Here is a 14,174-nt window from a genome sequence, read left to right on the forward strand (position 1 = left end):
ATGCCAACGAAAATGAAAATAGAAACAAAGCAGCTGTGCCGGCAGACAAACAGGGCCACAGAAATGCAGAGGAGGAAAAACTAGCAAAGAGCTACGGGAAAATGGAGGAAAAAATCAGCTTGGTCACAGGGGATATCGGTTGGGGATCATAAATTATGTGATATATTTGTCCCAGCCGATGGGTGTGGGAGGGTGAGGATTATAGAATTGATTTTATTTTTTCATAAATATGAAAAAGGGTTCTTCATAGATGCCTAACTAGTTATACCTATGACTATGCTAAATCACATATTAAAGGCGTTCTCAATAATATATATTTATTTATAGAACATATAATGTTATCCTCCAACAGAGTATCTCGTGTTCCACACCCACTTCGCGGGAGCCTCGTTTGTTGTTCTTTTCTGGCTGCTCGCTGACGAGTCAACCACTAAAATAATCCATTAAAGATAAACTAAAAGCAAACACTAAACTTTTGTGCTAAGCCAAGGAAAACCGCAGCGCACCCACGGCCCATGGCCCACGCACTCGATAATCAATCATTTATCAATGAGAACGCGCGCGCCTTTCCGTTCCTTTCCAGAAAAATGCACGAGTGTGTGTTTAAGCTTTTAGTTTGCGTTTAACGCCTCATGGACTCTCCACTTTCCGGGGAATTGGATTGGATCGGAATGGGTTGGGCGGTATGATAGAGTGATATGTGTGCATGAGCGACTGCAACCGCGCATTATCCACGAGCCCTCAACCTATCAGGGGGACCCCTGCTCCGATTTGTAGATAAGAAATTCCACCCTCCGACCAGGCGGGAGGAGGAGACTGTGGGAATTTCGGGGGAAGTACAAACCGCAGCTGCCACTACTGGGCTTAATTAATTTTCTAGCATTTTGGGTTTGATTTGAATCTCGGCAGAGTGTGTGCAGCGTCATCAACATCAATTGTGGCAATAGCCGCGGGTTCTATTGATTTGTTCGAGATATATTGTGGTGGGAATCGGAGATGGCAGCGCATCTATTTTGCATAGACATATGCGGGCCGAGGACCATATGGGGCAAGCCATTTCAAATTTATGCAATTTCCCAGGCAGCCAGTCCGGGCCTCCCTCTAAATTATTGAAAATAAACGTGGTAAAATGTTTCCGATTTTGCTGACTAAAACCCTCGTTTTTATCTTATTTTGCAGGCGGCGGAGCAGCAGCAGCAGCAGTGGTGGCGCCAAACAAAATGTGATCCCAACTGTCTGGGATTATGCTAAAAATGCTCAAAGTGCGATATAAATTTTTACGAGTGTACGCGTCGAGCTTTTACGACTGTTCAGCGTCGAAGGGCTGTTGTAAAATTAAAGAGAATGCTTCTGGGAGGAGGACAATTTAAAACAATACAACCTTAAAGGAGCAGGAAATTGCATGCAGCTAGGAGGAGCAGGGAGGCGTGCCACTTAAAACTAATAGACGCCATTCGGTAACGGTAATTGCCAGGGCACACGTAAGCAAGTCGCCCCTTCAAATCCGTTCCCTGGTAGAGCGCCACCTCATCATTGTTACGAACAGCCATGGCCGTTAGCAACATTGTCTGCGAGTGGCTGCGGGCTCTGGGCCTGGCCCAGTACGCCGAGAGCTTTCTGGACAACGGGTACGATGACCTGGAGATCTGCAAGCAGGTGGGCGATCCTGACCTGGACGCCATCGGCGTAGAGAATCCTGCCCATCGGCACAAGCTGCTGAAGAGTATTCGATCGCTGAGGGAGAAGGGAGCTGCCTCCGTATACTTCATGCTCAACGATCCGAACTCGCTATCCGGCAGTATGGAAATTCTGTGTGAAACCCCGCCTAACAACGAACTGGAGCTGGTCCTGCGGGAGCAACTGGAGACGGACGGAGTCCGACTCACGGCGCATCCCTATTCAACACCGGTAAGTTTATTTCATTCAATTTTTGGTAGAATAATATACCTCGACCCAAGCTGAGAGCGATGGAATATATAACATAGTATCAGCCCCTTCTTTCATAAAACTTTCAATCCCAAATGTTGAAACATCCCGCACACACCCGGTCGTGTGGCCTCGATGGAAGGAAAAAGTTCAGCCGGGGCTTTCTATTACGAAATCCAATTGCAAACAAAACTGAAATTGCACTTCCACACTCCCCCGCTTTTTGGCACACTATCTGCATTTTCATTGAGTTGGGTTCGGGGTTCGAGGTTCGGAGTTCTGAGTTTCGAGCTCCGAGTTCGGGTCTGGGTCTGGGTTGAACCGCCCAAACCACCCACAACAAAAGGGAACTGTAGCTGCTCCCTGGCGAAAAACTATTCAATGTCAGTTTACATACTTAAATTAAAATTCTCGACATGCGAACCAGAATCAAATAATGGAAGGCAGGGCTTCCAGGGCTCTCCGGGCTCCCAGGGGCAGTTGCATCGTTGGCAAATGTCAACCCGGTCCGGTCCGGTCCGCACTTGACAGTAAAATGGAGAACATTTAAACAGAGCTCCCCACATCCACCTCCTGCAAGTTGCAAGTGCTCAACACCAGCTCTCCCAACTGACCAGTGGCCCTGGCTTTGGCTTTGGGTTTAGCTTTGGCTTCGGCTTCGGTTCGACAGAGACTCGAGACTCGAGTGTCATGTTGCTCCATGCCGGTCTCCATTGTTCTCCACTCAGCAGTGGCCCCATCCCTTGTCTCACCTGAAACTCTTACTCCAGCTCAAGCTGCATCACCATCTCCAACCCCAGCTCAATTCCTGCAAAAGCATCTCCCAGGTAGGCGACATATCATGTGTTACCAAAAAGGCACCGATGGCCCCGAAAATGTTTCCTTTTTGCGACCAGAGTCCACGGAATGCACTGAAAAGTTGAGGCACGTCTTGAAAAAAAAGGAAGCTGAAGAAAAAGATTGGTCTTTCACCATTTGGTTGTAACCTTACTTTCCAATTCTGACACAATGTGAATGTAATTTCTTTCAGTGCAGAGAAGCATTTAAAAAATACCTCTTGCCTTGGGGCTTCGGGTTGGGTATCTGGTTTTATTGCTGCCGCCGTGTTTGGGAGCCGCCGGCTCGAGTGTAATTAAAATAATGCCAAAGAGCAGACAAGTTGCCGGATAAATGGCAACATTTGACGGACTTCTTTTAAGCCACGTTCCCAGGGATATGTGGCGAATGATAAAGAGGCCCGACCTCTTCCCGGCGGAAGTTTGATTTATTATGCAAAAATATTTCGCAGCTTTAAATTATGGCTCTCCTTCCCAAAATAAACCTTAGTAGGATCTGTTTTTTTCGCAATCCTCTGCGATAGCCTAAGAATTTTGCACATCAATCCAGTGAAATGTGATTTATTTATATGAGACAGGATTTGGCAAGGGATCGCCAGCGGAGGAAGTGGAGAGCCCCCAGCCCCAGAGCAAGGCATCGTTGGCGGCACAAATCACGTCATTGAGTTGTTTTCATCAAAAGGGCAAGCATGCAAGAAGTATTTGGGAAGGGGTTCCTTGAGTCCTCCTCTCCAGTCGGTCGAGAACGTTTCTCATTCATTCATTCATTACCTGCCGGGGAGTCCTACACTTAAAAAAATACTTAAAGTCTTTGGGGACAGGCAATTTCTTATAAGAAATAAGCCCCATCTTACCTGACCTCTTCTGGCTCGGTGCAGCTCTTCGTGCACTCGTTTGTTTTGTATATTTTTATCCAAAAACTATCTCTGGGCCTGACGTTGGCTGCCTGACGACCGACAAACGGACAAGCGGACGGGCGGACAGTCGGACAACCAACGGACAGCCGTCGACGTCTTGCAGTTTTGTATCTGCGTATATCGCTGGCATACAATTTTTATTTATTACTCATTCAGCTGCAAAATTGTTCCTTAATTGCCCATATCAGCTGAGAAATGAAATTTATTACCTGGCGTGTGTATATCGCCAGTGTCCAGCGTGTTGAGCTTCTCCGCGCTCCCCTTTTCCCGGCCGACTCCCGGGCCACTGCTGTCTGTTTGTATCTCTGGGCCTGTCTGCCGCATCATTATCAGTCTGAACCCGAGTCGGAGTCAAAGTCGCTGGCATCTTCAGCGGAAGATTCCCCCAGCATCATCGACATCATTAGTTTTGTGCGCCGTGCCGACAACGTTTTGTATATTTACTTAATATTGCATTCGGCCTTCTCCTGGTCGAGAGTCGAGAGCTGGAGACCCGGGAGGAAGCTGAAGCTGAATCCGAAGCCATGGCCATTTATCTCCGAGTCCGAGGAGAGCAGCCTTCTGTGATTTCTGATTTCTTATGCCAATTTACGTGGACCCAGTCGTCGGCTGAGGCTGCTCCACATTGTTGGCTCATCCAGGAGACAGCCCCCTCGTTCTCGTCCTCGTCATCATTCTGGTAGTCGTCTGAAACCACCATAGATCAAAAGCAAGTTTGCTTTAGTTTTCCACACTCGGAGAAATATTGTGGCAACAAGAGGACACAAGTAAAGTCTTTATTTCTAAACCATTTCTCGCTGTGCTGGCCCCCTTGAAGCTGTTGTATAATTTCATTTTATGTGCCTTAGCCTTGACCAGGTCAAGTTGGTTCAGTTTCGGGGTCGTCTCTCCTTTTGGTCTTTCGGTCTCTTGGCCGGGACTCACTCGACTTGACTGACTTTAAGTTATTCCTTTACTGGCCAGAGCTGGTGGATGGTGGCTGGTGGGGCCTTTATTGATTTGTCCTCTTTGATCTTCTGCCTGAGCTGTGGCATGATTTCATTTTTATGAACTTGATTTCGGATCTTGGATTTTCCTCCGACGACTCTGCCCCTTTTCCTCGTTGGCAATTTTGCGTAGCGTGGCAAGTAATTGCCGCAATTCAATTTGTTCATTTTGCCTACGTGCTGTGTGGCTTTATTATTGTTGATTTTACTCGCCGTTGCCGATTTTACGGCATTGCGGCAAGGCTTTTGTAGGTTGGTGGGTCGGCTCATTATACTCTCGATGATGGCCCTGAATTGAAATTAAAATAATATAAAGCTCTGCCCTTATTTATTTTCTTGAGAAATCGGTTGCCCGCCAGATCACCCTTCCGCTTGGCCAGTTAAAATTAGTAGAATCTTTAGCAGCTTGGCTGAGTCTCCTTTCTTTACCCGCATTGCCATCCGTATCTCCAGATACATCTTTGGCCTGCATTTAGCGGAAATAGAAGCAGAACTTTGTCACTGCACTAATTAAGCAAAGAAAAGGGGAATTGTTATTCAGTTTTTCACCCTTTGCCAGGCACCAACATCAAAGCAGCCAATTTCCCAGCCCCCCACAGAGAGAGTGGGGATGAAATTTGCATAGCTTTCACCATTCAACTTAATCAAGCATTTAACACCAAAAAGTAAAACTGCGAAACCATTCATTGCTCATAAAAAATTAAAGTCTAATTGTGCGCGGCAAAAGGAAAATGAGGAAATTGGTGAAAGCTTCAGCTGGCAGGACGAGGGCGAGGGTGAGAACATTCCATGTCCAACAGAGCAACATTGTATTTTTCGTTTTGTTTTCCTTTCACACTGACGGGCCCCTAAACTGAATGGTCTGAAAGTCCGGTAACCGGCAGCAACCGGGAAAACCCTCTTCAAAAAATATCCTGCCAGCACTGGGCAGGGGAGGACTTCGGCAAACCGAACCGTTTGCTAACGTGCTGCGGCTGCGTGCTTTTTAATTAATTTAATTGCAATTTAATTACGCTTGCTATTTAATTAAACACATTGAACAAGCGAACGCGAACAAGTTGGCCGTTTCCAGCGTTTGCTTCAAGCCCAATTGCATGTAAAGCTTCAGTTTTACTTTTTGTTCGGCATGGGGGCTGATTCCATTAGCCCTCTCGAAAAATTTGGCAATAGTTTTTGGTAGCTTAATTAGAGCCCCAAGTCAAACTTAAATTGATTTGTGAGGGATGGTGGGATAGAGTTACTGGAGAGCTTTACTGTTTGAACTTTAAAGGGGGCTTCAGTCTATACTTGACACTTCATTTGTAATAGTGAGTGTTGCAGTGTCCTTTCTGTTCAGATAATTTGCAGCCCCGTTGATAATTGACGATTAATTTAATAGAATGCCCAAGTTGGGAGTACTCTTTCTCCTGGATGTTGTCGGCATGCTCAATTGTGCGAAGTTATTTCGCATTCGCCGCAAAGTGGCACCGAAATGCTGTCGTCGCCTGTCGCCCGGCTGTTGGTCTGTTGGTCGGTTGGGCTGTAGTTTCCCCCGGTTAGTTCTAAACAACTTGCCACATGCTTTGAGGCAGCAGTTGCAGTTGCGGCAGTGAAGCTTCAGCCGTGGACTTGGCCTTACTTGGAGTTTATCTCATATTTCACATGCCGCCGCAATTACTGCCGCGCCACAACAGCAGCAGTAAGTAGCTCCCAGGCCCAAACAGTATCCTACACTCGAAAATATGAGGAACTTTATGGTTTTGGGTCTCAGTTACTCGCAAGAACTCCGCCAATGTTTCACAGGAATTTTGAAATTATTTAATAACTAAAGTTGTTTGCTTGTCAGGCTTGATGCAATAATACATCAATTTTATGTCTCCCAGGGGTTTTGTTCTGAAGACCTCTTTCCAGTAGACACTATTTCCCCCAGTGCAGTGTCAACTGGCTGGAAAAAGCAAAGAGGCAGAAGAGTAAAAGCCGCCGTGTCCGCTGCCTTGAAATGTTTCATAAATACTTGAGCAACGCGGCAAACATTTTGCTTATAAATCAAAAAGTGACCACGGCGGCGGCGGCGACTCGCCTGCTGCTGCAGTTCCTCCGTCCCATCCGCTCACTTTGCTAGCTCGTTGACAGGCGCTTATAAATCTTGTCGCGCACTTCTCCAGCCAACCAGCCAGCCAGCCAACGAGCTATCCAGAGGTCCCTGGATAAAACCAAGAGCCACAGTCAGGCCACATCCCAGCCTCCAAGTCCGAGTCCGAGTCCGACGTGGAGTCGGCCTACGCCAGGGCCACTTGTGCGTTTCATATAACCAATTACAGAAAACAGTAAGAGACAGCGCGAGACAAGGAGTAGGACAGGCAGAGCGGGAGCTGGAGCGGGCTGAGGGCAGGACGAGCGTCCTTTATTCAATTTGTTTCCAAAGTTGTGTAGGCTTTTTTGCCCTAACAAATAGTATTTTGAATTGCCCACAGCTTTGGTAGTTGCTGTAGTACTTTTAAAAAATTATTTCATCAACGAGTATCCACTTTTCAGTCCTTAGTCGTAAACCCATTTAATGGCGTCCTAAATTTATGCTTTTCATTGGCAGCTGGAGTAAGTATGAAGGGGGATACGATGGCTAAACAAATCGCATTCGAGTTGACATAACTCGCTGTCAATGTGTCGTCTAAATGTCTCAAAGTTGCTGCTGCTGCTGCTGCTGATGTTGCTGCTGATGATGTTGCTGATGTTGCTGTTGTAGCAGCAATTACACATTTCACAATTGTGCCACGCTAATGATGGGAGTCCCACGTCCAAAGCGCCGTTGACAACTGCCTGTAGATTTTTGTGACATTAGCCAATTGTACAATTGCGTGGAGTGAAAGGCGGCCTAGACTGGGGACTTTATCGACTGTACTTCGACTGTGTCTCCTCTGTAGCCCGTCTCTGTTTCCTCCGCCTGTGATCTCTGACTCTGGTTCGGGTTTGGGTTCGGGGTGATTGTGCTGTCCGGCGCATTGATATGCCCGTCGCTGCTAAATGTCAATTAATGTCATCAACTTACTAGTAGTTGCCTTCCTTCGCCGGTTGCCTTTATTTCTTTATGGTTTTATTTCTGTTTTCCTGTAGGTATTCCAGAGCCTTTGAACAGCTTTGCGTTTTAATTGGCCAGCCTAGATTTCAGTGGGCGTTCTCCCTCCTCGGCCAGATTTCACTGCTCTTGACTTCGGCGAGTGAATGATTTGCCGCAGAAAGTGAAAGTTGTTTACCTGACACATTTACTGCCCAGCATTAGTGGAGGAGCCTTTCAAAAGGATGTTCCACTCCACTGATTCCTCGCTAAGCTCCCTGGCCTGCTCCAGTTTCCGGCCGGGCTTAGAAGCTCTAGCTAATTAGAGCAGTTCCAGGTTGCATGCATAAATCACACATTGCACAAGTGCCATGGGGTTGGTGGGACTGGTGCTGCGTTGCAGATGCAGCTTTGGATTGCAGCTTGTGTTTGCTGTAATTAACAAGCAGCTGCAGCGATTAGAAACGAGTTACCAAAAAAATGGAATGCTTTGGCAATCCATCCGACTAGCAGATACTTCATAGCTTTGATTTTTGAAAAGCATCTCAAAGCGGTTACTTATTCCCAACCATCCATAGTTGCAGGGTAAGTTTCAGTGAATGGAAAAGCTAGATGGGAAAGAGATACCCGGTTGGCTGCCAGGCTTCTTCCCCCGAAAAACCTGGTTGGCAAATGTTGTGCAAATAGTCACAGAATTTGGTGCAAACGCAGCCCGAGGCCAGGCGAAGGAGAAACCTCATCTCCAATGCAAACTCCCTCGTTCCTGCCTCGCTTGGCTTTCTGGACTGGATTTTCGGGTCGCTTTGGTTTTTTGATTTTCTTCCTTGGCCATGTTGTCATAACTCTACCCCGTGCCGAGATGCGAGATGGATGCACATACTACATAGGTGGGGGCTCTTAGGGGCTATCCGGACGACGCTCACGTTGCGAGATGTTGTTTGGCTTACACTAAACGACATAAGCATAAATCTCACTTACCTACAACTTGATTTACTTACTCATGGCAGTCCACCCTCAGCCTGGACTACCACCGACCACCACCCACTACCTCCGTCTCAGTCGCTTTCTACTGCGACGTCATAACGAATGTGGCCCTGTCAACATTTCAACTTTGCGCCATTTATGTTGGTCAGCCGCCTGCAGTTCTGAGCTTCGACTTTGATGTGTGTTTTTCTCCGAGTGTGTGTATGGTGGTGTGTTGTGGTGAGTGGGTGTGAGGACTTCACGTTTATTTCTGCATGTGCCCTCTGTCTCTGCAACTGTCCCTGGTCGTAGGCGTAGTTATCCATTAATGGCACTTGAAGAAATTGGCCTTTACATTCTATAATATATATGATACTAAATGTTAATTGTAGACTAAACTTTAAGTAGCATTAACAAGTTCATAATACTACATTTAAAAAAACAAAAAAAATATTTGCCCCACTTTCTCTCACTGCAAGCGTATCTCATGGGTTACTTCATAAATTTATTTCCTGTTTTATGGTGGTCTCCCCTTGCTTTTTCGTTACTTATGATTCATTTGGCAATTTGGGGTCGTCTGACATTTGATATAAATGTTGAACATTTTGTGCAGCCTCACAAGGATTTGCATAATGATGATGACGATGGCTCCGTCGATGATCATTCGGGGCTAGACCAAATAGGATGGGGCTTTCACCCATTCGCCGTCATGGGCTAAGCCGTCAGCTTCTTTCACATGACACGCTGGGGCCATAAATTTGCATTTCCCCCTCCCTCCCGATCCGAATCAGTTGGCCGGCCACGTCGGCTAATCCCCGGGCTCCAAAGCAGCCACACCTCGTTGCTGCTAAATACATTTCCATTTAGGTGGTGGCGGCCACCTGCACCATTTTATCACCTCCTGCGATGGTTTGCGACAGAAACCAATTCGGAGCACCCACACAAAGGAGGAAATTTAGTTGTTAAACTCAAACAATTTCAACAATATTTCTGCGCATAAATTGCCGCCATTGGAGGGACACTTACAACCTCCGCCGTCGCCCTTGTTGTTCGGTTGACATTGTTGCACCACTCAGTTGCATCCGCTGCAACTGCCGCACATTGCAGTCGGTTTCAGCTCCGTTTCAGTTGTGTTGCGGTGGCTGCTCCCCTTTTTTTCCTCCTCCGACCTGCTTTATTTCTTGCTGCTTTATTTTTTTGGTCACTCAACGACTTCGGTTGGGGGTCATAAATCTCAAGTTGGCGAGGGAGGAGGGAGGTGGGTCCCACGACGACATTTTGGCATTTCACTGCATGTTGCCTCAAGTGAATTATGTTTTGCAGACGCAACTGCAACTGCCACAGCAATAACAATCAGCAACTGCAGCAACAATGAGTTCTCATTTATTTATTTGCATTGAACTTTGGGTTTAATTACGAACCCAAGGGATAGGTGGTGATGAGAACACTGGGAGACACAATACCTCTTTATGAGTTCAAACATTATGCTAGAAGAAACTCTGAGTCAGAATCGTGAAAGCCCTATTCGTGGTGGTACTAATTACCTATCTAAGCCCAGTCCTTTGACCAGCCCCTTCATTTCCTCGATAATATTACACTTTCATTAGCCTCGCCGCTCGCTGCCGTCGGCTGCTTAATTAATTTCAGTTGATTTTGCCGCGCGTGGCATCCACCAAGCTCTGAGTGGCGAGTGCAGGGTCCAATATCCAACCGAATTTCGAGCCCCGGACTTATCTTGAGCCCCATTCTGGGGCGTCTGTCTGCCTTTCGTCTTCCCAGGCGATTCGCTTTGCTTTGATGCTCGGGATGTGAAGCTCGCTCATCAACGGGTCTGGCTCAAGCATATCAGTTTTCATAATTGGCACTGCCCAGAGTACCAGTTGTGTGTGCTGTTGTTGTGGCCTTTGCTGTGCACACATTTCATGTTCAAGCTTCCCACTCAAGTGGACATTTGAGCCTCCTTTCGGGCCAGGTTTTCCCCCCGTCTCTGGTCTCTGGTCTCAGAGCGGCAAGTTGCCTGTCCGTGTTGTTGTTTTGTTGTGCGAGTATCTCTGCTGATATGTGCAGCATCATCACCTCATTTAGATATGCGATATGCAAACGCTTTGGCTACGCTTTACGACTGCAGCAGCAGCTCCTTCCCTGCAACTCCAGACTCCGGAGATGTATCTGTATCTGGGAGTCTGCTTTTTTCCATTTGCAGCTCGGTTGTCGTTGAACTTGACCCTGGGGCTAAGCCAATGAAGAACATGCCTCTTAAATGCCACAAAGCAACGAAGGCACAGGAAGAAATAATCCAGTTTTAGGATTATAAAGAAGTTAATTTTTCTAGAAGTTTAAATAAACTCTGAGGTGCTTACTTAATGAGATGTGTATCATTATAATAATAATATTATAGAATATTTTGTTATTTATAGTTTAAAGTGCCCTTCCTTCGTAGTTAGTGTCCAGTTCTCAGTTTTTATTCCGTGTTCCTTGGTGCCAACGCACTGCACTCAATGAAATGAATTGGTTGACATTAGTAAGCAGACGAGCGATGTTGCAGTTGCAGCTGAAATTCTAAACGAGCCGACTGTAGAGCCTTCAACCAAGGACCCATGTACCCATGTAGCTGGACCATGACCATGACCACGAGGTGTGAGATGTGTGAGAAGTGGCTGTGGGTCTTAGCTGCCTCTAAATGGGGTATATATGTCGGATTGTTTAAGCGGAAATTGAGATGGAGCTTGGCCGCTTAGGTTGCGAATGGTCAGGCCGATAAGATACGAACACTGACTTGGCTGAGACTGGGAGTTGTGTGGAGAGGAGCTACCACAAAATATAGAAATTAATCAGAATAATGGAGTATAAAGTGAGCTTTAGATAGTTAATATTTGATGATTGTATCTTATTAATGTTTTGACAAATTCTTCGGCCTTTGTGGCTTATCATTTTTAAATATTATTCGTCGTTGTAGCTCGTTAAATGTGGCATGACCGAGTTAAGTTCATCAGAGCAATTAGCACTGCATTTCGCGGCTCTGTCTCCAGCTAGACGGCATGAAGAATTGACTTCCATCTGTCATGGCCTATCAAAAGTGTTGTCACTTCACAGCTGTCTGAGCTGCTCAGGCCCCAATTCATATCAATTTTCATGTAGTGCACCCACCCCCACATAGCAGCTTCATTTCCATTTCCATATCCATATCCATATCCATTTCCCAGATCCCCGTCTCCCCGAGTTTGGGGGGACATTCCCAAACCCTCCACTCAGCGCCAACTAATTTCGCATGCCCTGCCACCAAGAGTCGGGTGGCACTTGAATCCCGCCTCTCCCGGCAAAAGACAAAATGCATAATAATTTCCATGCCCCACTCCCGCATCCAACATCCAACGCCCAGCACCAGACGGAGTCGGGACTCAACCCAATTCCATAAAGCGAAAATCTCAATGGGTGCTCCAGGGAGGAGTGCAGGGATCTGGGACCGGGATCCATATGCTAAAACGAATTCGCCGTGGCGCACTTGTCTAAAATGACATAATTTACGGCGTAGCGCAGTGCCGCAGCAACGCCCACCCAACAAAAAGGGCAGGAATTTTATAAATAATATTCACTTGTACATATGAAAATTACCCATATAGTCGTAAAAATACAGTGCAAGAAACAGGGGGGATCTCAAAGGGAGGATATCAGCTTAGGAATTCCTAGAAGTCAGAAAACTTATCAAACTTGATTGCTGAGATCCATAACTTGTCTGGCATGATGTCCTTTATGGTTTCCCCTAATTAGCGAACACGAGTTTCCCACAGTGCTGCGGACTGTGTGCGACTGTTTCGAATGTATTCATAGGGCCTCGCACCATTTCTTGACGGTTCTCAGATCCGAGTGACTGTCGGTCGGCCTGCTCTTATTGCCAAATAAATTCGTGCAGTAGTGAAAATGAAATGTGTAAAATATGTGGCACGACCGACTGTCTGAGCCGCAGGAAACAGAAACGGCAGAAAGCCAAACAGCCAACGGCCAGCAACAAGGGGCAACCACCAACAGCCGTCGGCCGAATAGGGGGAGGAGGAGGCCTTGCCCCAAACTTATGGCCCTGCTCTGGGCAAAAGCCATTTTTATATGGTTTTCACTTTTTGTATGCTGTGTTCAGTGTGCTGTCTGTTTCTGTGTTGCTTGTTGATTGTACTTGCAGATGCAACACTGCCCTGCCCCAAACTGGAGTCGGTCTCGGAGTCTTCGAACTCCACCAGCTTCAGACCTCCAGACTCTCCGGCTGCCAGGACCCAGTTTCGGTTGCCAGTTGCCGCTTCTCCGCCTCTCGGCCTTAATTAACTGCTTATGAATCTGCATATGCAGAGGCAGTCATCGCTGTCCGACCTCTTTGTGTGTAGGTGCTGCTTGTTGCAAACTCGAAAAATAAAAAACAAAAAAAACTCTGGGCAACAGAAACACAGAAAAAACTACAGAGAAGCCAGAGACCAGAAAAAAATAAGAGAAAACAGGATGCTCATTTAAATATTTAATGAAGTGCCGTGCTGGGCGCCGGATATCTAGGCTGCTGCGGCTGCTAATCGTGCCAAGCTCCTCACATGTAACAGTTTCGGTTTTTTGTTGCATTTCAGTTTTCTTTTTTGGATCTCGGATCTCCCCTCTTGACCCATTTCGAGGCTGTCTTTAATTAGAAATTAATTGCAACAAGCGACGACGAGACGAAGAATGCCAGAAAGCCAGATGCTCTTGCATCTTTTGCGAGATGCGGCGCCCGCAGCGCCTTGAATTGACGGACATGGGCTCGTTTCCAGCCATGACTTGACTTGACACATGCCAAAACAGGCAACGAGCTATGAGCCAGATTCAGTTTTCTTTTTTTACCGACTCTACACTGAGCAGGCTCTATTCTTGGAGCTCACAATGCCTATATCTGAGACTGCAAAGATACCATGGGATACCTTCTCGCAGTGTACCGTCCTGGCATTGAGTTTGCAGTTTATTTATTTATTTTGGTTTGCATTACATGGACATGCCTTCAATTCGGTTGGCAACACCTTTCAGTCAAGTCATGGTCTGTCTTGGCTGCTTTTGGGACCATTGTCTGGCCGGGTTTCTCTCTTCCCGCACCGCCCACACAGGGCTCAGGGTGATTTTTGCTTAAATTTATATTTACTTTTGCCTGGCTGCCTGTTGGCTGTTGGATGTTGGATGTTGGATTGTTGGATGGACCTCATGTTGTTATCATGTGACATATGTGCATCAACGCCCCATGTTCGTTCGAGGCCTGTCAGCGCGGCCAAGGAAGAGAGACACCCGTGGTGGCTGTTTTTGGAGGGCATGTGGGGAGGCGAGGGGCAAGATTTATGCTGACAACTCGGTGTTTGATTGGCAAATGGATGGGGTCGAAGCCACCGCGTCGTATGCGTAATTTGACAAGTCTTAAAGTTGCCAGTGATTTAATGCCAGCTCCGCGGCAACAAACTGCGGCACCAGAGAAGTGGCAACTTCCGCATGCCACTAATTGGCAGGAGCGGGAGGAGCT

At 46.8% G+C, this 14,174-nt stretch overlaps 1 protein-coding gene across 4 annotated transcripts in view; it reads left to right on the plus strand.

Moving 5' to 3' along the window:
• Positions 1–14,174, plus strand: part of SKIP (Shal K[+] channel interacting protein) — a 143,424-nt gene that overhangs the window by 34,496 nt on the left and 94,754 nt on the right. For all 4 annotated transcript variants that reach the window (XR_011443012.1, XM_070280664.1, XM_070280665.1 and 1 more), the window contains exon 3: positions 1,180–1,908. Coding sequence is in view for 3 of the 4 variants with exons in the window: in XM_070280664.1 (XP_070136765.1) it covers positions 1,549–1,908 (360 nt within the window). In the remaining variant the exon portion in view is untranslated. The remainder of the gene's footprint in view (positions 1–1,179; positions 1,909–14,174) is intronic.

The sequence above is a fragment of the Drosophila bipectinata genome, chromosome 3R (genome assembly GCF_030179905.1).
Source record: "Drosophila bipectinata strain 14024-0381.07 chromosome 3R, DbipHiC1v2, whole genome shotgun sequence".
NCBI classification, from domain to species: Eukaryota; Metazoa; Arthropoda; class Insecta; order Diptera; family Drosophilidae; genus Drosophila; species Drosophila bipectinata.